Here is a 25,057-nt window from a genome sequence, read left to right as displayed (position 1 = left end):
CAGCAATCTGGTAAACTGATACATTTAGGGAACAATACTTACAAGAATTACAGCTGGAAAGCAAAAGATTAATGTTCCAAAAAATGTCAGTGGATAATCAGGTTTGCTCTCAATAAAGGCATGGAAAAGGCCAGCAGTGGACTCCTGCCAAAGTTTTTCAGCATAATGTCCTGCCAAGTAATGTAATGCACAAGTTTTACTTGTGTAAAACCTGAATTGTGAACATCATCCTACTTACTGAAAAAAATTCTCTATGGCGCAAGGATTTTGAAAGCTTTCTAAACCTTTGGGGTTTTTTTCCAACTTTTAAGCCTTACTATTTAGTGATGTTTTTAAAAAATGTTTAGAAAGCTTTCAGAAAAAAACATGAAAGAAAAACAATTAAAACATAGATAGTTTAAGTAGTCATAAAGATGTAACATAAAAGGAAATAATGTGTGAGATTATTGGTAGCTATGGTTTGATTTACATTTCTTCACTGCCTCAGGGTTATAAGCTTGGGTCCATTAGACATTATGTTGGGTGATGTACAAAAGTAACTATGATCTCAAGTAATAAAGGTTTATAGAGAGAGTCAGGGTGTAAAATACAATGAAATTGCATTGTAAGAAATATCAGAAGCCCACCTGGTTCTTGACCTGGTGGAATCTGATGAGCCTTGAGATGCAGCAAGTACACACACACATTGAACAATATCATGACGACATGGCCACACAGCGGACATGGTTTTTGTTAAAGTAAACTTTGACGCAACATGGTATATGAAGGGAAACGCTTTGAGGCATGCTGATGCTTGCAATGCAAAACTGAAACAAAAAGCAAACTGCCTGAGAGGTGACTCAGGAAGATTCACCTATGGCAAGCCCAGTGGGTTTTTACACAACCCAAGAATTAAGCGTGACAACATATTTCTAGAATAAGGTATCTAAAACCTGATGAGAAGCCATGCGGTTTATTAGTTACATTACTGAGTGACAAAAATGAAGACTTTGGGGGATGCAAAATAGATAGAATGAACATTTTTGTAGCATCTTTTGGGAATATCAAAATGAAATCTAGTATACCTGATCGTCAACATTACAAGTTAAAATATAGGTTTCATACCCCACACCAATTTTCAAGGGGGGAAAAGAAAAATGCAAAATATATTGTAAAGTGATAACCTGCCTTAAAGATTTAGATAGTGTGATCAGACATGTAAATGGAATATAAATGAATCAAACGGTTAAGAATATACCTTTGTTTTCCTTATTATGTTTTAGAATCACATGTTTAATTACAGGAAAATTTGAAATGTAATGTGATTTTATGAATGTATGTTAAAAGAAGCCAATAAAAATAAACTGCAAAAAAGAGATAGTGTGATCAGATTTCCTGTGTTTCTTCTTAAAGTTGGAAAGTAGCAACAGGTGGCTAAACTGGATCTGGGTTGTGACACTGGAGGTTTTTCCCTTTTCCTAATTTAAATTCTTCTCCCTGGTAAATATCCTATTTGCCCTAGAAGCACAAACATATTGTCAATCACTTGAAGTCATAGCAGAGCCGGGGAGCAGGGGCTAACCAGGTTCCCCCCCCAGGTGATACCTCCAGAGGGGTGCCATTGAGGCTCCCAGCCTCTCCCCTCTCTCTCTGTGAGTGTACACACAAATGTGCATGGGGGGTTGTCAAACTGGGTCTTTGACCCAAGTGAAATAAAGCCTAGTTTTGCCCCTGTGTCACAGTAATGTCAGGTGATGCAGAGCTTTGAGCGCCTGACTCAAGCATCACACACGACTCTGGCACTGTGCGTTGAAGATCACCAGCACTTCAGAAGTAAAGTGTTAAGCACTTATGAAGTCCTATCACCTGATTATCAGGAATTCAGATTGAGTTAGTAAAATCTGAATAGTTATAAATAATAAACTAGGTTCAACTTGATTTGAAAAGACAAACAGTTGTTTTTGCAAGTCCAATGTCAAAAGAGATAAATGTGAGACAAGAAAGAAAGATTTAATATTAAGAAATCCTACAGGCGCACAAGCACTTATGAATCAGATGTTATTTTTTAATTTAAAAAATTAGATTGTTATGCATCAGCCTGGGGATTTAAAAAAATTCCAACACTTTTTTTCTTTTTGCTTCGACAAAAAGAATTATGAAAATTAATAATGGAGTGATACTGTACATTGAATGCTCTGAGGTAGACAACTTAATTTTTCTAATCTTAGATCATTTACAACAAATGTTGTAATTTGTCCTTTTGTAAACATGAGCTTCTATATATGATGCATGGTCACTTCAGGCAGAAATTTGCCCCAGGCTGATCAAACAGTGCAGTGCATGCTTTTAACATAATGATTCACATAGGTCTTCCATATTCCAGCTCCTGACTTCAGTTTTCTAGTTCTGATCAGGCTAACCCTTTAGAGAGCTCCCTCTGTAGTGCAACAATCCTTCCTGTCTGGGTTTCTATGAGTATTTCCTATATGTCTGAAATATTGACGACAATGCATGATTAGGTTAAAATATAGTAAATCTGAAAGCACAAAGATGATAATATAATACTAATTGGGCAAATCACATTTCATGCAGTGCTGTCTACATACTCCTGACCACCTAGGATAAACAGAAACATGTTTAAACAAGGCCCCTGGTACAAGCTCTGAAGCTGTGAGAGAGTTTGGCCAGTATGGATTTTCCTAGCTTCAAGGTGACATCTGAAGGAATAAAAATATGGAAGTGGCTCTCAGTTTTTCAGCTATGTGTTACCAGCAGCAATGTTAGTGTTGCATAGGAGTGTAAACATATCTGAGAAGAGCAGTTGTTTGTTCTTAAACAAACTGTGACCAGAATCTCTGACTGGCTGATGGTCCTTTCACTGTTTAGGTAGACTACAGGCCTCTTCATAGTTTTAACATTTACTACACATGAATCTACAAAGATGCCAGTGTAGTACCAGTAATTGAAATGATTGAGAACATGGTGAGAAACACACCTTTCAAAGTAGTTCCCCCACCCATCAGATTACACTTAATGCTGGTGAAGCAGTCCTGAGAGCTCTCTGCTTCTTGCTCTCATGAAATGTGCATACATTTGGGTAAAATCTGACAGAAGGCCTCACACAAAGTACTGGAAAGACCTGCTGCTTTCCATCACTGCAGTTTCTAGCAGTCAGATTCCCCAGCTGAATCCTCTGCCCACACACAAACATACTGTATTAATTCTCATTCAAGCAGCACCTATAACACTCACTATTGTCTGAAATTAAATAATTTGTTTACTCAGTTACAAATAATTCTTATGCACAGCATCAGAATTCATTGCACTGGTATTCCAACTGACATCTAGAGACAGCAGGTACATGTGCCCCTGAAGGAACAGGTGTCATTTTGGACTCACAGCTGTCCATGAAGGGGCAGGTCAATTCTGTGTCCAGGGCAGCTGTCTACCATCTCCACCTGGTACGCCAGCTGAGATCCTACCTGCCCACGCACTTTCTTGCCAGAGTGGTACAGCCTTTGATTATCTCCTGCTTGGACTACTGCAATGCGCTCCACATGGGGCTACCTTTCAGGGTGACTCAGAAACTACAACTAATCCAGAATGCGGCAGCTAGACTGGTGACTTGGAGAAACCACAGGGACCATATAACACCAGTCCTAAAGGATCTACACTGGCTCCCAGTACATTTTCAAGCACAATTCAAAGTGTTGGTGCTGACCTTTAAAGCTCTAAATGGCCTCAGCCCAGTATACCTGAAGGATTGTCTTCACCCCATTGTTCAGCCCAGACACAGAGATCCAGTTTTGAGGGCCTTCTGGTGCCTCCCTCACTGTGAGAAATGAAGTTACAGGGAACCAGGCAGAGGGCCTTCTCAGCAGTGGCGCCCTCCCTGTGGAATACTCTCCCATCAGATGTCAAGGACATAAAAAACTACACAACTTTTAGAAGAGATCTGAAGGCCGCCCTGTTTAGGGAAACAATTTTTTTGGGAGGTAGGGTACAGGTCAGGAAGAGGGAAGTTAGGGAATTCCTATTATTTGAGTGGAACTCTGCTCATGCAGCTTTGGATAGAACCCTATAAAACCCTCTTTCTTCTTCCATATCTCAATGCGTGAGGGTGCTGCAGTGCCAATTTATTTATTTATTTTCAGTGAGGTATATAAACTTCATACTCCAAATACAAAGTAATTATTTACACACGTTTTTCTCTTAATTTATACATAATTATGTAAACGCCTTCTGCTAAACATCGTTAGCTACACTGTCTTTTCCTTAAACGAAAACAAGGAAATGATTTGGTTCAATTTGTGCTTTTCTAAAACTTAGCACACGTGGGCTTGCCTGGGAGAGATGTTGAATGATTTATGCAAAGTGTATGTGTGCTCCTGTAGTTTCATCCGGGCCTTTTGAGGAGGAACTAAACGGCTGACTTCACAGGAACAGACTTGTCAGGTGGCAAGTGGCTTGGCAACGCCATTGTTTTTTCTACATTGGCAAGGTTTCTAAATCTGAATCTCTTCCCTTCGGTGTCATGCGTTCACTGTGAAACACACAGACACACACAATATGCACCACCATCCTAGTGCACTATATAGTCTGAGTTTATGAGAAGGATGAGATGAACTAGAATAATCATTTAGGTACTGAGTAGAACTCAACATCTGGGTACCACAACGACTTTATAGACAGATGTTTTAGAAGGCTTAGCAGTGTTATCAATTATTATTTTAGGGGAGCACTCATACATCACAAGAAAGATTTGGGCATGGGTTCTTCTGGTGGGTGGGGGTGAGAAACTGTCTTCCAGGATGAGTTAAAATCACCAAACTCCTTCCTTCCTTTTTTTTTTTTTAAGAGCCAAAGCGCATGTAGAACCTGGAATATATGGGGAAATGTGTGTAATATTTTGTTGTGGGGCTGTACCAAAAGGAGCAGACAAACACTGTGTATTAAGCATTTTGTGTTGTTATCTTGTATTTTTATGTTGTGAACCGCTCAGAGTTCTGGATGAAGGGCAGTATACAAATTTAATAAATAAATAAACTCCAAGGTTGCTGAGTGGCAAAGAACACTTTACTTGGTTTGCTACGCCATCTGTAACTCTAGTATCACTAGCGTCAACTAGTGACAATAACTGCAAGTGCCTTTACTTTGCATCTACCAGATCTCAGGTTTTCAGTGTTTTTAGCTAATGAATGAAGAATCTAGAAAAGCCGATCTAACCAAGAGAAGGCTAGACTGAAACACCAATTAGACTCTAGAGCTTGGTTTTGTGTTTATGGGTTTCTTGCAGGCAGTGGCAGAGAGCAGGCGTGGGCGTGGCTGATGCGCATCCATGGGGGCATGGTCTGCGTCTGCGGGGGCACAGGTGTGATGGCACTCCATCGGGATCACGCTGCCGGGGGAGTCGCACTCCCCCTGCCCTTTTCTTCCTCCGCCAGTGCTTGGAGGCTTTTCTTAGACAACAACCACAACCCAAAAGGCAATAAGAAGAAAGACAGCAGTTCGTGATCTTTCTAACTTGTGTCTTATTTCATACCCTCCAATCTATTCTTTTTCCTGAATTTGCAAACATTTTAAACAATAAACAGTCAATGCAGATAAAATCCATCATTATCACACCCATTTTGCAGGTGGTAGGGTTGTGGCTGAGGGATAATGGATTATGTTAGCCATGTAAATACTTACACTTAGTTTGCTTGTGGCAGGAGTGAGAGAGTGTAATGTATGACAACACTGAAGTGCGGTCCAATGTTTTTATACTGGCATAGGGGTGGGGAAATGCTGGAAGATAAAAGTGATTCTAAAGCAAAATATATAACTGAACTTGCTTTCAAAGCAGCAATGAGGAAAAATAGTTCTAACTGCAGTCAGAATCAGGGGCATGCCTAGGGGTTGGTTAGGTTGGCCCACGCCATGGGCAAAGGCCCAGGAGTGCATAATAAATAAATAAATAAATAAATAAATAAATAAATAAATAAATAAATAAATAATTTATTATTTGTACCCCGCCCATCTGTCTGGGTTTCCCCAGCCAATCTGGGTGGCTTCCAACAAAGATTTAAAATACATTAAAATGTCACACATTAAAATCTTCCCTGAACAGGGTTGCCTTCAGATGTCTTCTAAATGTCACGTACCGTGTTTCTCCAAAAATAAGACACCGTCTTATATTTATTTTTCCTCAAAAAAACAACAACACGGTGGCTTATTTTCAGGGGATGTCTTATTTTTTTTTATTAAGTATGGTACAGTTTAACCTACAAGGTTAAACTGCCTATCACTATGGCTTATTTTGGGGGTATGGCTTATTTTCGGAGAAACACGGTAGTTATTTATCAATTTGACATCTGATGGGAGGGCGTTCCACAGGGTGGGTGCCACTACTGAGAAGGCCCTCTGCCTGGTTCCCTGTAGCTTTGCTTCTCGCAGTGAGGGAACCGCCAGAAGGCCCTCGGTGCTGGACCTCAGTGTCCGGGCAGAATGATGGGGGTGGAGACGCTCCTTCAGGTATACTGGGCCGAGGCCATTTAGGGCTTTAAAGGTCAACACCAACACTTTTAATTGTGCCCGGAAAATTGCACATCTTCACTCTGGCTTGGAGTGGCTAGGTGCCTGCCTGTCCACACACTCCCCAGGCTGCTGCTCCACTGCTCTGGGGGCCTTGGCAGAGCTCATTGCCAAGGGCACATGGGTGCCTAGGTATGCCTCTGGTCAGAATAGTTTGTTAACTAGCATGATCTTCTCCACTAAAGCACACCAAATATTTGTGCAGGTAGTTCATTTCCATACAAATTACTTGGCATGCCAATTCTCCACCTCTGCTTTTTCAGTACAAAGGAAATGTGATTTAGAAAGTCTCTGCCAAAGCCTAAATAGGATATAAAAACAAGGCACTTCACCTCTATGTTGTATACATATAATTTCACATTGTTTTAAGTAGCTTTCACAAACCTATTGTTCTACCTAGTCTACATGAGAAGCTCAGGGTGTGAAGAGGTTTGAGCTGCTTGCTCATGTTCAACAGCATAGCTCTCACCAGCCACTCTTGAGTTCGTATGTCAGTAATGACTGCTCCACACATCAAATGGGGGGCGACTTTTGCGTGGTCGAGCACAGCCCCCTGATCCCAGAGGGCGATTCCCTGGTAGTCCGGGGCTGGCACCGCCTTCCCAAGTAGGATGCCAGGGGTCTCCACCTACCCAAGCCCAGCGTCCAATCCTGCCTGGGGAGGTGTTGCCAGGGGATGGCCAGGTAAGGGGAGGGACTGTCCGACTCACACAATAGAATTTGAATCTTACCTCCAAGCACCAGTTGGTTCCAGAGCTTCTCCCACCCTCCACACCCTCATTCAAGTTATTTTGCAGGTTAACCTTTTCTCTACAGGTACACAGGCGCTGCTATGTCAAGGCCACTTTTGAAGGGTCGGAAAGAATTTTCCTGCATTCGCAGGTTTCGCCTTTCCCGTAGCAATACGTCACAACTTTGGCAGTGTCAGGCCTTGGGCGGAATTCTTTGGCGATTTTCCTAGAGGAAGGAGCATGAGGCGGAGACCTCACCCCCCTTGCGGCAACAAGATTGGGGTATTGGGGGAAGCCTTGACCATGCCAATAGGCATAATCGCTTCCCCCTTCCAGCGGCGGCAAACAGGGGGCGGGCTCTCTCTGCTTGAACATATGTTCTCCAGAGCCAGCCCCAACCCCCATACATGTGGATAACCCTGAAGCCTCCCAGAACCCCAGCTGGGGACTGGGAAGGATAATGCCCAGTGCCTGAGCCAAGATCTCCCTACATCTGAATCTTAATAAAGTTGTGGCCAATTTGAATCCCATAGCACATTGTCTTGCATCTTTATTATGCTCAGGGGGTCACCTGGGGGTTTGGGGGACTCCACCTGTCCATAAAACTTAGGCACTTTCAACACTTTGTAATTAAGTTACGTTTAACTGCCTGTGAAACTTTTCTTACTGATGTATGAAAAAGTACATGAACCAGACCTTTGAAGAGTTTGTAAGTAAGCCAATTTATAACTAACCAAACGTGATATTTTTCTATGCTGGAGAAAGAGGGAAATAGTGGAACTCACTTGGAAGGACATATTTCTAAGAGCCGGTATTTCCATTTTTTTTTACTTTGCTGCATATTTTGTTACTTAAAACTCTCCTAGGATTTTCTTACCAAAAATTACTTGCCCCAAACTTTGATGTTGGCATCCATATAGATAGCCTGTTCCTATTAATTAATATTAATTATGAGGGCTGAATTGTGGGCAAACTCTAAGCCACAAGAACAGAAAAGCATGGCAGTGAACTACAGCAAGCTGAAAGTTGCTGGATCTGGCAGTTGGATTGTGCCTCTGAAATTTCACCAACTTGAGAAATCCCTTCTGAAGTCCATTCTAATAGGATCGTGAGAAAAAGGAGTGGTAGCATCCTCACCTCAGTACTATGATCTCTAAGAAAACTCCTGTGCAGCAGTCTAAGAGAATGATCACATTTATTGGTACTCACATAGAAATCAGATTATCATCATCCTCTCTCACAAATGCGGAATGTATTTAATTGCTCTGAAGTACAACAATGGAAATGTTCTCCCCACGAAAGTGGCTAACCCAGTGTTTCCCAAATTTTGGTCTCCATCTGTCATTGGACTACAACTCACCACTGGTCCTGCTAGCTAGGGTTGATGGGAGTTGTAGTCCAACAACAGCTGGATATCTAAGTTTGAGAAACACTGGGCTAACCTATGGCCCTCTGGATACTGTTGGAGTCTAACTCCAAGCAGTCCCAGGCAGCATGACCAAGGGGCCGGGGATGATGGGAGCTGTAGTCTAGCAACTTCTGAAGGTCCACAGATGATCCTCCACTATACTATCAAGTAACTCTTTTAGTGAAATCGGTGAAACTCAAAAGGGATTGGTTTTTTGTACTTTTAGGTGTTTGTGTGTCACCTGAAACATGTACGTTTGGAGGTGGGTGAGGGTGCTTCATTTCATCATGAATCCTCCTGACTGGTATCTCTGATCTCAATGAAAGAATTTAGCAAAGAGCTGTAATAAAGGAATGTCATGGCTTATCAGATGAATACAGCACAACTTTATTTTACAAATCAAGTTTGTCATACTGTTGTGCCAATATGAACAGGTTTTCCACAATGGATAGTCAATATATCTTTCTATTAGATAATCACTTGATTTCTTGTGCCTTATTACAATTTGCATGTGTGTGCACGCACACACACACACACATTACATAAGATTTTACACTACGTGATTGCATTTGCTTGTCAACCAGTTGAAACATGCAGCATGACAATGAAACTATTGCAAAGTGTGATATGAAGTATTGCTAAATGTGAAAAGTAAATAATATATTAGGAAACATAGTGCATGCAACAACTTTGCCACACAGAGAGTATAAACAATATTCACATTGCATATTTTAAACTTTCTCATGCAATACAGTAGTGTTCTCATTGTTTTAATATTCAATGTGATAAAGCCCTAGTTGCATGGGAGAGAAGGTCAAAAGCTACCGGTAATCAATTCCAGGAATTGATTTCACCAGAAAACCAATAAACTCCAGTATGAAATCAGATGTGCCCCAAAATACATATATTAAATGCCATTTTAAAAACAAACAAAAATATACCATGCACCCCAAAATCTGCACAACACCTAATTGTACAGCTTGTATAAACTATTAAGCAAATTGCGTATGTTTTCCTCTGTTGCATGAGATAGTATTCTGAAAGTCCTGGGGAATAGCAAAGAATCAGAAACACTTACGCTCATAATCTGGCCATTGCAAATCCTGCTTTACTCCCCTTTGGCTTGTGAGGCTGTGTACAGTTTAAAGTAGATTTCATGCATCCCATTTGTGCATGTTTTGAGTTCACATAATGTTGCCTTTATAAAAGTGGTTGCCTACACATACCTGTTCCACAGATTTTTAAAATCCAACATAAAATTGCATGTTACGCAATGGTGGATGTACACTGTGCAGCTGCTTATTTTCTATCATATTGGTGCATTTTGCTGGGTGCCATCTATTACCACACACATCCTACTCTTGTTGGTGAGGTGCTCTTCAGCGGGCTCCACTGGGTTCAATCATAACACACGCATACCTATTATATATTACATATTATATTATGTACACACACACATACACATATATAAAAGCACTGTTTTGTTCAAGTGTGATCAGAAAACATTTCAAAAATAATTTAAAATGGCCACAGGCACAGGTAAACAAATACCTGCACACATGTCCACAATGGACCTCAAGTTTCGGGAACTCAGATTCGGTAGGGATGTACTGATTGAGAGGAGAGGACAACAATACATACAAATACATCCAAACGCACAGCCCACTGGTGTAGATGGGAAAGACTGAGGTGGCGTTCAAGTGAAAAGCACTAAGATGTGGACAAACATGCTCCAAAGCACACACAGAAAAATCAGATCTGTGGGCCCACATATGTATTAACACTCTGATGTGTATCCAGTCTGATATTTTAACAAGCCTTATGCCTTCAAGACTATCATTACGGATTTAAGAGGAAACCTGCTGAATCAAATCACGGACCAACTAGTCCAAGATTTTGTTTTTTGACAGCAGCCAGCCAACTGTGGAAAGTTCAGAAGCAGGAAGGTTATCCATTTGATTTACTGCGGGCATAAAGCACTCAAAGGCTTGCTATCTCTGTACCCTAAAATTCAATTTATTTGATAACCTATACTGCATGCCTAACTAATAATAATAATAATAATAATAATAATTTATTATTTATACCCCGCCCATCTGGCTGGGTTTCCCCGGCCACTCTGGGTGCCTTCCAACAGAAGTATTAAAATACAATAATCCATTAAACAGTAAAAGCTTCCCTAAACAGGGCTGCCTTCAGATGTCTTCTAAAAGTCTGGTAGTTGTTTTTCTCTTTGACATCTGGTGGGAGGGCGTTCCACGGGGCGGGTGCCACTACCGAGAAGGCCCTCTGCCTGGTTCCCTGTAACTTGGCTTCTCGCAGCGAGGGAACCGCCAGAAGGACCTCAGTGTCCAGGCAGAACGATGGGGGTGGAGACGCTCCTTCAGGTATACTGGACCGAGGCCGTTTAGGGCTTTAAAGGTCCATTTAAACCATCTAAGATAATGACCATCACAACATTTTGTAGTGAATTCCATACATTTATTACATGTCCAGTGCCCATACAATGCCCAGATGTTCTCAGCATAGCCATGGGATATAAACCCCACAATTCCAGTGGCCCATTCCAAGAAAAAGCACCTTGCTTAATCCATTTGATCCCAGTATCCCATACATCTCACACACAGGCTGCTAGCTCCCACATAACACCTTTGTTACATGCAACCAATATGTGTTAGTGAAAAAACTAAAATCATCCACTACTGTATACCATAACAGTGAATGAAGTGTTAATGTATCCATACACCTTAAGGAATATTTCTTCTAAGAATAATATATTATGTAAACAATTATCCCAAAAGTGGGATCATGTAGCCATTTGTAGCACTACTTATCTAACACGCAAGAATTATAACAAATAGAATTTTATCATGAAATATCAAGGGCAATTATCTCCTAGTCATAAGTGTTGCAGAACCATTCATTGCAACAAATATTTGCTATATTTTATCTATATAATCCTTATGCTTTGAAAGATTACTTTTTATTTTTTATGGGTAGAGTAGTCCTCCAACATTTAATGAAAGGGTACATTCCACATTTCATTAATTCATAGTAATTACTATTTTACGGCAATAATAAGGACTTGTCCTAGCTTGCCATTGACATTCTTTTAAAATGTGTTTTTAGTGTAAGATGCTGTTGAATGATACCTTAAAAGACCTAACTTCAGCTTAGTCCTATATTTTGTTACATGACAATAGTGAAAAAATAAACTCAAGGACTATATATATCTATCTATATATATATAAAAAATGTAGGCATTGCGCACGTGGATGAAACAGCCTTTCTCCATAACCGCTGAACCGAATTGAAACAAATTTGGGCAGCACGTACCTTGCCCATCAGGGAGGGATCTGGCATTAAAAAATTATCAAAAAACCACACCTTTCACACCTAAAATAATGATTAAACACAAAAAAGGTGCGCCCAAATTAGACGTCACCACCAGAAGCTCTGAAGACTCCAGCAGCTGTGCTGCCAGATGACATCACAAAATTCCACAGCAACCAACTGAAAACAGTCCTTTTGCAGCAACAAGGCCCAGCTTTTTCAATAGGCCGCAGCATTGCCAAGCAGGGAAAAACCAAACAGAATAGGGCCTTTCACAACAGGGGGGGGGCACAGGGATGAGGCACAACAAAGGGAGGGGGGAAACACATAGCCATGGGGGGGAGGGAGAACCCTGAGTCAGCCAAAGCAGTGGGGTGGGTGGGGTGGGACAGGGAAAACTAAGTAGGCCGACCGCCAAAACGGCCATTCCACCTGTAAAGCCCAAGCCCAAAGCCTCTCCCAGCGGCCATTTCCCCTAACATGCACTTGATGCGTGCGCAGTAGCCAATGTATGGAGATACCAGAGGGAGGGGCCAACACTCCCCAGGGACAACAGAGGGCTCAGACAAAAGTAAATCGAACCCAGAAGCTGACAGTTCCTTCTCCAAGGGTGGGGGCCAAGGTATGTAGAAACACGGGGAGGGGTCAACACTCCCCAGAGACAACAGAGGGCTCAGACAGGGGGTAGGGGAGGAGTGGGCCCGATAGCTCATGAGTCAGGACAGGGTGGGGCCAGTCACAGGGATGTGCCGGAGGGGTGGGGGGGAGGGGGCTTGATAGCTCATGAGTCAGGGCGGGGTGGGGCCAGTCACAGGGATGTGCCAGAGGGGGGGGGAGAAGGGGACTCGATAGCTCATGGGTCGGGACAGTGGGGCCAGTCACATGGGTGTGCCGTTGGGGTGTGGGGTAAAAGGGGGCTAGATAGCTCATGGGTCGGGACAGGGTGGGGGCAGTCACAGGGATGAACCGGGGGTGGGGGGGAAGAGGGGGCAGGATAAGTCATGTGTCAGGACAGAGTGGGGGGAATCACAGGAAAGAACCACAGCAATGCATGGCCGGGCCAGCTAGTATGTATATATAAAAAATGTAAGTACTTATACTTGTGGGAGAAATGTCATGCTAAGGCAATCATTCCATCATCTGTGTTAGACTGAACAATGCCCCCTCTTTCTCCCATGCACTGTTTCCAGGGTTCTCCTAACCACACCCAAGACAATTGGAGAAGTGCAAGAGGAGGGGTGGGGAGAGAAGCCCCGTTGTGCAAGTGGAAGTCCTTGAGCAAGATTTCTGCTGACAGGACTCATTAGTTGAACCCCCCCCCCAGCATTTACAAGCAAATAATCTAGATTTCCCAAATCAGTGGCAGCCGTTATAAATTCATAAAAACACCATGATTATTAACACTACTCTACTCTCTTGTCAAGGATGCAGGCTCCCTCGGCCAGTAAAGCGAGATGAGCACTGCAACCCCAGAGTCGTCCGCGACTGGACCCAACGGTCAGGGGTCCCTTTACCTTTTACTCTCTTGCCAAAATACAGTACTGTATTCATATTAACTCCAGGCCTGAGCTCTGGTACCTCATATTTCAGTGTCTCTATCCTCAAACACACAGTTAAATTATAGTAAAGTTGCCGACCAGTCTTGAAAAGTATGTATCAGAGGTGTGTGTGTGTGTGTGTGTGTGTGTGTGTGTGTGTGTGTGTGTATTACACATACCCTCAAGGAGTTGAGAAGACTGAAAAGAGAACACTCATTTTATAAAAAATGTTGCTGCTGCTGTTAAATTTCAAACTATTGGATTATGCTTAGGAGCATTTCCCTGCCCCCTTAGGTCCTCTTTTGGAGATGGAAGGGGGGGAATTTTTGATTCTGGTAAAACAATTCTGCATGTGTTTGGTAGAAATCAGCACAAAGGTGCCAGAATGATTTCATGCACATTGGGAAGCTGTGGTTTATCTGAAATGCCACACTGATAGCACTATCTACTGTAAATTCAAAAAAATAAATAAATTCAGAACATAATTAGCATGGCAGTCCCAATCCCATTTACACCAGGGAGTTTGGAATTAATGGCAATGTCCCAGCTGTCAACCAGCTCCCAAACATTGAGGCAGGAGGCCTGCTGGTGGTATTTCCACCAATAGAACCCAGTGGAAAGAAACAGAGCAGGGAGGAGATGGGGTTGAACTGGCCTGAGATCTGTTGGATCTTGAGCTGGTTTCCCTGTTATGGGGTGATGGCATTGGTCCAGCCCAATATGGACTCAACTGCTGGTAGCCTGGAGCCTGGGTAAGGATCAACCCAGATCACTACCTATCTCAGGCATCCCCAAACTGTGGCCCTCCAGATGTTTTGGCCTACAACTCCCATGATCCCTAGCTAACAGGACCAGTGGTCAGGGATTATGGGAATTGTAGTCCAAAACATCTGGAGGACCGAAGTTTGGGGATGCCTGACCTATCTTCTACCATTGTCACTATGGGCTGCAGATGTGGCAGTGGCCCCACTGCTCTGCAAAGCCCCATGGGCGGGGTAGGAATGTTCTGTTACAAATGTTCTGTATTCATAAAACTTGCTAAAAAAAATAAAAGGACAAGTCAACCCTCAGTAAGCTTCAATTATTCAATCATCAAAATGTTACCAGTACTTCTTGCATGTGCCCTGAGACACTGTTCCCACACTTCTAGTACTGAAAGTACAGCACAGCACCATGAAAATGAACAAAAGAAATATGAGTACAGATAAATCATGAGTTAATCTGGTGTCTCTCACTGATCATGTAGCATTTCTTCATGTCTAGGTCAATTGTGTTTCTTTATTCATTTACATCCTTTTACTACACCCTATAAAATTGCCCTTTGTCTCCAAGCCAAACCAGTGTGTTTGTCTTTTCTTTCTATGGTCAAATGCTTGTCTTGTTAAGAGTTTTTCAGTGCCCAGATGAAGCCTTGGTGGCACAAGCTTAAAGGGCAGGGGAGGGGGCAGGGAGATACTAGGGATGCAACTCTGTTCCATTAAATGTAATGAGATTTATGTTAAAAGGTAAAGGGACCCCTGACCATTAGGTCCAGTCATGACCGACTCTGGGGTTGCAGTGCTCATCTCGTGTTATTGGCCAAGGGAGCCGGCGTACTGCTTCCAGGTCATGTGGCCAGCATGACAAAGCCGCTTCTGGCAAACCAAAACAGCACACGGAAACGCCGTTTACCTTCCCGCTGTAGCGGTACCTATTTATCTACTTGCACTTTGACGTGCTTTCAAACTGCTAGGCTGGCAGGAGCAGGGACCGAGCAACGGGAGCTCATCCCATCGCGGAGATTCGAACTGCCGACCTTCTGATCGGCAAGCCCTAGGCTCTGTGGTTTAACCCACAGTGCCACCCACTGAGATTTATGTTAACTGATGTTAAAAAAAAAACAGGACTGCACTCTAAAAATGTCAAAAAATACAAAATGAAATCCTTAAGGAATCAGCCAGGTTGTTGTCATGCATTGAGGAAAATGACATTAGAATTGGAAATGTTTTATTTTAATTTTTTACTGCAATATTCATTTGCAGCTTCTGTAAAGGGCTACATAGAGTCATAAGATGTGTTATGCATTTTAGAAGCCTACAAACTTAAACAGAGGCAGACATAATAATTGGGCTGCAACTCTGCTCCTTTAAAATGGTACAGATAAAATGTTGTACCATCAGATATAGCACCATAATTAGAAGCTGGGAACAAATACTGTAGCTTCAATAATCATCTTAAATCTAATTTACCAGATCAAGACAGTGATTTGAAAAATAAAAAGTAGCATGAGTTATAACCTTTGCTGTTTAATAAGTGGCACACTACACACACTCTCCAGCCCCTCTCATTCATCACAGACTGTTGCATAATAGCAAAGCCTGCAGCCCTATATGGACTTACCTGGAGAAAAGCCCTATTGGAATCAATGAGGCTTGCATCTGAATAGACAAGTAAAGGATTGTGCTGCAGCTTGAGCCACAAACCAGAAAGCTTCTGATTCAGAACTCTCCTCATCCATAAGTTCAATTGACTATCTTTTAGCCAAAATCCCCACTTCAGTTTGCAATTATGGGTACAATACTGGCTTACCCAATATTGAGCTGCTTAAGTGGGATGATAGACTGTGAAGCCTTGGAACTAGCCATATAAATGCTCAGGTGTTCTTACTTCATTTTCAATGTTATTTGACAGTATATTCCAAAGAGTAAAACTCTTACTAACCTGTGTGTGAACTGTCATAAAAATCCTTGCTTCATGATTTATGGAATGAGCTTCTTTGAGTACAAAGCTTCTTTTTAAAAACAAAGAGGGAAGACTGACCATACCACACACACACACACACACACACACACACTTCCTTCAAGTATTTGCTGATATTTCTATTTACATTCCAAAGTTCCTGTTCATTAGAATAAGCTTATTGTTTATATTATAAATTATAAATGAGAATGCAACAAACTCAGTTGACATTACATTCAAGAACCAATATTTACATTTTAGGTTGACTTTTCTCAATGAAATCTATATACAGTATGCTGATTAGGCCAGAGCTAAAATTGGGGAGTGGCTTTGTAAAGAAACCTTTTGCAAGTCTTTTGGAATCTCGGGGAATGCATGAATAGGGCCAAAAGTGTTTTCCCACTCAAAATGAGAGCAAGTGAGAGCAAAGAACATTGTTCTTACACTGAAATTGACTTTTCATTATACTGGCTGCCTGATCACCTAGCCCAGTGGTGGCAAATCTATGGCACGCATGCCAGAGGGGGCACTCAGAGCCTTCTCTGTGAACACATGCGCCGTCGCCCCTTCCAACTCCCCACAATCCTATGATTCGATGGCTAGCCCGCCGGGCTGCACTTCTAAAGCCTGCTTGTGCGGGAGGGAGCAAAATGCCGCCAGGCTTACTGGTAGTTCTGCTCCGAAGTGCTTTAAGACAGTGGCATGGAACGTTCATGATTCAGCTGCAGCCCACAGGCAGCAAACTTGTGCATGCATGGCTCTACTCAATGTGCGCACTGCCCCTACGAACTCTGTGCTGGGGCGCCTCCCTTCCAGGCTATGACGTGCTGAACCGCTGCACGTTTCTGGGCTTCACTCGGAATTTCCTTTTTGCCTGTTTGGTCAGATTGGGAAGCAAACTTTTGAGCTGAACTCTCTCCCATCACCATGGGTGCAAGATCCTCCCCACTAAGGGACACACAGCAGAGGACAAAGGAGACTGCTTTTTTCATAGGATTGTGGGGAGTTGGAAGGGAACCCAAGGGTCATCTAAGTACAACCCCATGCAATGCAGGGAACTCAACTACAGCATCCATTCCATGGCATATGGCTATTCAGCTTCTGCTTTGAAATCTCCCAAAGAAGAGTTTCTTGAAGGGAAATGTTGTCTGGGAGTAATTCCCCTTTTCATGATTTCCTAAACAAGAATAATGCAAACTTGTACCTTTCAATAAAAAGTCATTGAAAGCTCTGTTATTCTGTTTTTCTTTAAGACAAAAGATGTGGGCTTTGGGTTGCAGTTTGGGCACTCAGACTCTAAAAGGTTCGCCATCACTGACCTAGCCAATAAGAAGAAACCTGCTTATGCAATAACAAAATGGTGCAGGGAACAAACAGCACTCAAACAGAAAGGGGAAAAAAAGTGACCAAGATTTTTAGGGGAGATAGTGGCCCCATTAAAATTTGCACAAAACTGATCATCTAAATACTTTTTATTTATAAAAGCATTTATATTCTGCCATCTCATAAAATATAATGGTGCCTGTTACTCACATACCCATATAATTATTAACATTTATTTCTAAAATTATTTCCAGTTAACTTTTGTGCAGAATACATGAGGCATTATATAAAAATATAATAGTCAGAAAGTCACAAAATATTTAGTCATAAAAATAGTAAATATAAAAATCAAGGGGAAGTGACAGGAGCAGCAGACCCATTCTCCAAGGAAAGCATCACACGTAGATCTTTATTCTCCCCTTGTTTCTGATGTAGAGCTTCACTCACTTCCTTCTCCCTAGTGGGGTGTGGGGTGCCATTTTGTGGTTTGCCTCAGGTGCCAAAATGTCTTGGCCAGCCTTGATAAAAATGCACTGGACAAACATTGTATCATTACAGTTTACATGAAGCTTCCATATCAGCCTCAGGCAGACAAAAGCTTGTGGAGTCTGAGAAGATCCTGCTTTCACTGGCCCCTTCTCAGGCCAACCCAAGAATCCTGACAATGTATGTTTTTAAGGGTTAAAAGTTAAAACCAATCCACAGAATTAGTGGAATCTAAACTGACAGACCAGCAAAAATACATGCTCTCTGAGATCTACTCCACTAAAAGGCAGTTTACAGAATTCTAGAACAGCTGCAGTACAGGTAACCCCTGATTTGCGCATGGGTTGCATTCCAGATTATTGCATGTGACTGCAGAGCATGCATAAGCCTGTTCTGCCCCAGCCCACTCCACTCCATTACAGCCCCCATTCTGCTCCCTTTTCTGGCCACTGCAATGAGCGTGGTTCTGTGTCAACTGTATGCATGTAACTGGGTCGTTACCTTATTTTCCAGAGGGATAGCCATGTTAATGTGTTGCCACAAAAAAGGAGAATTTTGTGGTACCACAAAAGCCTGACAAATTTATTTACAGCATAAGATTTCATGGACTAGTCTCTCTCCACTTGGACTCCATAGTGTATGAAAGTTAATGCCATGATAAATGTGTTACTCTTCACAGTGCCACAAGATGCTCCTATGTCCTGTACATAGTTACTTCAAACTTTCAGTGGAATGAGTGGGATTTAAATCAGAATGAACACAAAGTGATAGTTCAGTGATGGAGACAGCAATAATTCTTTTTAATCTGGAAGGTAAATAAAAACTTAACAGAATTTTGATTGTATTTTTACTCAGGAATTTTGCCTCAGGCATAAAATGCTTTATGTCTGTTAAGAAAATATCTGACATACATATAAAATATGTTAATAAAAACTTAACTGTTTCTATGAAAATGATTATTACTAAGCAATACATATTCATTAATAAAAAGAACATAAATTTACAAGTTTGCACGGATTTTGACTAATAGGTCAAGTATAAGGAACACAGTTGTAATGGACTTATCCTTCAGTTCTTTTTCACAGACAAATATGACGCTTTTGGACTGAAACTTTGTTATGTGTGCGGAATTCCTTGATTCTTAGCTCTTCATGCTTATTTGCACAATTTATCTAATTTCTTTACATTTAGCACATGCTTAACACAAGATAAGATGACACACAAAAGGAGCTTTACTATGTCCAAAAAAAAATCACCCAAAATAAAGCAGGGTAGACAGCAAGGATTGTTTTTTTAATGAGAGTATTGTCTGTATCACCAGATTATTTGTTATAAGTATAATGGGTCATGCATTGGAACACCCTCAGAGAAAATCTTCCACACATAGATATTAAATTACTGTATCATCTCGCTGGTAAAACCAATAGACCTATATAAACAAAAACAACAATGTAGCCAAATCTGAACTCAATGTTAAATTTTCTTGAGTTCACAGATACTTAGGCTGCAACCAACCCCCCTTTGAATTGGATTGCAGCCTTAATAACCAAATGAACATAGGGGACTGCAGCCTTAGCTACCAATATTTTTTTATTCAGTGTTTCCTGAACATTTAAAATGTTTGCATGTTTTAAAATTTATTTTTTATGTCACATTTACTTGAAAAAGTGATAAACATTAAACATAAACAAAGAAGTTCTATTCACCCAGGATGCTAGCATAGCACATGAGATCATGTATGTGCCTGTTGCCATATAAATTAAAAAGTAATGAGGATGCTACATCTCAGTTGGCAAGCAATGGCACTATTGTTCAGTACTAACAATAAAGAAGTAGAAACAAAATAAAAAAATCCTTTCAGCAGCACCTTAGAGACCAACTAAGTTTGTCATAGGTATGAGCTTTAGTGTGCATGCACACTTCTTCAGATACCATGCACACGAAAAGTATGTGTGCATGCACACGAAAGCACACACATGCATGCACACAAAAGCTCATACCTATGACAAACTTAGTTGGTCTCTAAGGTGCTGCTGGAAGGATTTTTTTTTTTGTTTTGTTTTAACTAAGTCAGACCAACATGGCTACCTACCTGTAATAAAGAAGTACTTCATGCAATGCATAATTAACCTATTTGGGTTAATCTCTGCAAAATGCAGAGTTGGCCACTGTTTTACACAGCTTCAAAAAAGTCATGAGAGGACAGTCAATTATTTTCTATTTGCCGTTGCTGCTAAACAAAAACTTCCTATTCCTATTCCTATTTAGAAGGAATATATTCCCAAGTGCCAGATTCTGGATATGATCAGCAAGAGGGAGCCAACTCCATCATGCCATGCTTTTAAGATTCTCAGGGACATCTGGATGACCCTGTTGGAAACACAATACGAGGCTAGGTAGAACTTTGTCTAATATAAGGGTGGAGAACCTGTGGCTTTCCAGATGTTGCTGGATTCCTATAACCTCCAACCATCGGCAATGCTGGCTGGGGCTGTTGAGAATTGAAGTCCATCAACATTTGGGGGCCAGAGGTTTCCCCCCTCCTGTTCTAATCCACCAATGCAATTTCTTACATTGAGCAAGCAGAGGACAACCACGAGCAAGCAAAGCACAACCAATAAATGGATACGTTTAAACGGTTTTAAGTTCATTCCATCTTAGACTTAGGTTAAAGGTGGCAAGATAAAAATACAAACCCTGGCAACTAGTAAAAGCAAATTCAGATGTCACTCTTTCCCTTCCCACGAATAACCAGCTAAAATTCAAGTAATGTACCATTCCTACAATGAAGAAGTGGAAAGGGAATCAAGGGGAAGCCTCCATAAATGCGAGCAGGTTTGATCATAAAAAACCAAAAACACCTTTCTCCAGGTGACTAATGCAAACTGTCCAGGTCTGTTTTAGCGCCCCCTCCAGCAGCTTTACATTTACGCATCCGAACAGATTTTACTATACAGTATTTCTAATGCTGAAAAATAGGGGTAGGGGTGAGGGGTGGAGCGCGCGGGAGAGATAAAGTTTGGCAGGCTACAAAACAGTTTCCTTTTCATCAAAAGCACATAGATAATCTTTAAGCAGAGACCACGGTAGCCTGGGTTAAAAGCCAGGGCGGAGTGGGGAGACGGCGCGCAAAGAAAGGGCTGCAGGAGGGAGGAAGAAGCTGTGCAGGACTATCAAGGCAAAGCCAAGGTTCCAACGACAGCTGGATCCGAATTACAGTATCAACAACCCCAGAAAGGAACGCTGTGTCTTTAAGGCGACTGGGGAGGGGGGCGCCCTCGCACTACTCGTTGGTTTCGCTCTCTTTGGCCGGGGGGGGGGGGCGGGCGGGGCATATCACACACCTTTCCAATGGGAGTGCTCTGCCACTCTGAGGGCACCTGCCTGGCGGAGGAGAGAGGTTTTGCCTGCATTGCAGGGGGTTGGACTAGATGACCCTTGGGTATCCCTTCCTACTCTACAATTATACGTGACGTCTATTGTTGTTGTTATTCCGCCCATCTGACTTGGTTGCCCCAGCCACTCTATATGACTTCCACAAAACACACACACACAAACCCCCCTCAAACATTAAAAACCAGGGGCAGTTCCTCTGACTGCGCCCCTGAGCTACGCGAGACCCGAAAAACACCGAGTCCCATATAGGGTAGCTGCTCGTTACACCGAGTCCCCTCAGAATGTTCCGTGGGGGCGGGGGGAGAGAAATCAACGGCCGCGAGGTGACCGTTGGGGGGACGCAGGTGGATGTGGGCGCGCCCTGACTGGGAGAGGGAGAGGAGCGGCGGCTGGGCGCTTCGTTACCTGTTGGTGGTGGGGGTCGTGGGCTCCGAGGTGGTGGTGAAATAGGACGAGTGGGAGAGCGAGGGAGACGGGGGCTCGCTCGCCCCTCCTTGGCTCCCCTCCCCTGGCAGCGCCGCCGGGCGGTCCTTGCGCTTCTTCTTGAGGCGCCAGTTTCCGAAAGCCGAGCGCTTCTTGCGCTCTCCGGAGGCAGCGGCGTCGGCGGCGTCGTGGTGGCTGTGGAGATGCTCCCGCCGCCCCTGACTCAGGGACGGGGAAGGGCAGGGCGACGGGAACGACGCGTCCCTGCTGCCGCTGTCCGGCTCGGAGTCCTCGGACTCGCTCTTGTGGAAGAGTCTGCCGAGCTTCTTTAAGCCCCCTTTCTCCATGCTGGGCGCCGCCCGCGTCCTCGACGGGATCTGGTCCCGAGCGGAGGCACTAGTGAGGCAGCGACAGCAGCAGTAGCAGCAGCAACCGCCTTTGGCTCCAGAGGAGAATCGAGGCTGGCCAGGTGGGCTCTGCCTGTGCGCGCGCCGTCGTAGCGCCGATCCCAGCGGCTGAGATTGGCAAGAGAGGCGAAGCGCCTCCTAAGGGCAGCCCAGGGAGCTCCAGCCGTGTGAGCCGCAGCTCAGCCAAGCCACGCCCACCACGCCCTTCCCCGCCTCCTCGGCGCTTCTCAGCGTTCGAAAAGGGCCGGGCTCCCCGCAGATTTCCTGCGCGTGCACTTTATTTATTTATTTTGCCCCGTGCTGGTGGCTGCCTCCTCCTCCTCTTCTTCATGGAGGAGTTTCCTCGCGTTCTTTCGTCTCAAAGCCCGACGATCGTTATCTCGCTCCGCAAAGGAAGAAGCGCATTAGCCGGGGCTCTGTTGCGCAGGAAGGGAGAGGCTGACTTTATCCGCACCGAGTGTGCAAATTATAAGCCATTATCATTTGTTTTTCCTGATGAGGCCGAGATTACCCACAGGCCCGGATTCCTTGTGCAAGGGTTGCAAGTAGAGCTCGGAACGCACCTGGAGAACACCAGCTGCAGTGTCCTACAGACTGGAGATTCTATAATTGTCTTCTCGACTGCAAATTCTCTTTTTTTGTTAGGATTTACCCAGAATCTTACTTAAAAGCTCAATGTTATTTTGGATAACAATAAGAGAGGAGGGCAGATTGCTCGATTCGGAAATTACCCACCTCTTGCATCATTAAGTTTGCAATTCGACACCCACTTTCCCTGGGTACGGTATATAAGCGCCATTGAACTCAATGAGATTTCCAAGTAATTAGACTGTCTACTGACACACACGACCTTATGGTCTGATTCTGATGTTTGAATATATGCAAATTATAGGAATAAATCCAGTCTAGAGTTAAGGAATAGGAAAAGATACAATTATTGTTCAAGCTAGCCTGCAGAAGTTAGAAATGGTTTTGTTCTTCACTTATTGCCAGCTGACGGTGGACATTATCAAATGACAGCAGAGTTTTGCAGGATGTGCCTTACAGATACTTAGGCAATTAATTAGTCCAGTGTCGTGCTAGAATTATCATCAACCAAGACATTAAATAAAGATTATATTTCTCTAACTAATACATCTTATATATCACTCTATCTGACCAGATCACTTTTTATCCGAGAGTGATCTGTTATCATAGTGTAGAATTAACAACTATCACAAGAATTTTACCACACAAGTTAATAATGGAGTGTTATGCCTGCTTAACCATCAGTCCAGAGCTGTTCTCTCTAGTACAGGAATGCTTTATTCAGCATGGTTTCATATGACTCAAGTGGAGCAACTTCTACCACTTTCTACCTCAGTCTGCATTGCTGTAAACATCAGAACAAAAGATGCAAACTAGCATCTTGTTATTAGAAAGGGCTTTAGGTTTGTATTGAAGATGTGGGTTAAACCACAGAGCCTAGGGCTTGCCGATCAGAAGGTCGTCGGTTCGAATCCCCGCGACGGGGTGAGCTCCTGTTGCTCGGTCCCAGCTCCTGCCAACCTAGCAGTTTGAAAGCACGTCAAAGTGCAAGTAGATAAATACTATATTCCGGCGTATAAGATGACTGGGCGTATAAGATGACCCCCAACTTTTCCAGTTAAAATATAGAGCTTGGGATATACTCGGCATATAAGAAATATGACCCGGTGTATAAGACGACCCCCGACTTTTGAGAAGATTTCCCTGGGTTAAAAAGTAGTCTTATACAGTGGTACCTCGGTTTATGAACACAATTGGTTCCGGAAGTCTGTTCATAAACTGAAGCGTTCATAAACTGAAGTGAACTTTCCCATTGAAAGTAATGGAAAGTGGATTAATCCGTTCCAGACAGTCCGCGGAGTACTTAAACTGAAGCGTTCATAAACTGAAGCGAACTTTCCCATTGAAAGTAATGGAAAGTGGATTAATCCGTTCCAGACGGGTCCGCGGAGTACTTAAATTGAAATGTTCATAAACTGAAGCATGGGTGTAATTGGTTCTGGAAGTCTGTTCATAAACTGAAGCGTTCATAAACTGAAGCGAACTTTCCCACTGAAAGTAATGGAAAATGAATTAATCCGTTCCAGATGGGTCCGCTGCGTTCATAAACTGAAAATTCATAAACCGAGGTGTTCATAAACCGAGGTTCCACTGTACGCAGAAATATACAGTAGGTACTGCTCCGGCGGGAAGGTAAATGGCGCTACTCTGGTTCGCCAGAAGTGGCTTAGTCATGCTGGCCACATGACCCGGAAGCTGTACGCAGGCTCCCTCGGCCAATAAAGTGAGATGAGCGCCACAACCCCAGAGTCATCCGCAACTGGACCTAACGGTCAGGGGTCCCTTTGCCTTTACCTTTAAGGGTTTCTTTTAACAGCACAACCCTCAGACCAGTTATGCCAGAACCAGCCTAATCATCTTTGATCAAAAGCCAATTTTCTTAATGAGTTTTCCATAATTTTATCTTAATTTTCTTAGAGACTTCAACAGGATTAAGACGATTGCTGCTGTCCTAAAAGGCAGAAGGGTTTCTTTTGGGGAGGGGTAAACTTATTTCTCTCCTTTGCTCTCCCTTGTCATGCAAAGAGAGGAAAGGAAGCCTGCTTTCTCTTCACAACTGCAGCAGTGGGGAGGTGTAAATGGGGTGGGGGTGGCAAAGTGTAAAGGGAGGGAGGAGGGGGTTATGGGGTTTGGTGAGTAGGCAGTGTTGGAGAG

At 43.0% G+C, this 25,057-nt stretch overlaps 1 protein-coding gene across 3 annotated transcripts in view; it reads right to left on the bottom strand.

The window, feature by feature from the left end:
- The window catches only part of CRYBG1 (crystallin beta-gamma domain containing 1), a 105,431-nt gene extending 81,992 nt beyond the window's left edge, over positions 1–23,439 (bottom strand). For all 3 annotated transcript variants that reach the window (XR_015949306.1, XM_035109300.3, XM_088667213.1), the window contains exon 1: positions 21,891–23,439. Coding sequence is in view for 2 of the 3 variants with exons in the window: in XM_035109300.3 (XP_034965191.3) it covers positions 21,891–22,255 (365 nt within the window). In the remaining variant the exon portion in view is untranslated. The remainder of the gene's footprint in view (positions 1–21,890) is intronic.
- Between the last annotated feature and the right edge of the window lie 1,618 nt (positions 23,440–25,057).

The sequence above is a fragment of the Zootoca vivipara genome, chromosome 3 (assembly GCF_965207765.1).
Source record: "Zootoca vivipara chromosome 3, rZooViv2.hap1.1, whole genome shotgun sequence".
Lineage (NCBI taxonomy): Eukaryota > Metazoa > Chordata > Lepidosauria > Squamata > Lacertidae > Zootoca > Zootoca vivipara.
The sequence above is the reverse complement of the archived record's forward strand: the minus strand, read 5'-3'. Positions and strand labels throughout refer to the sequence as shown.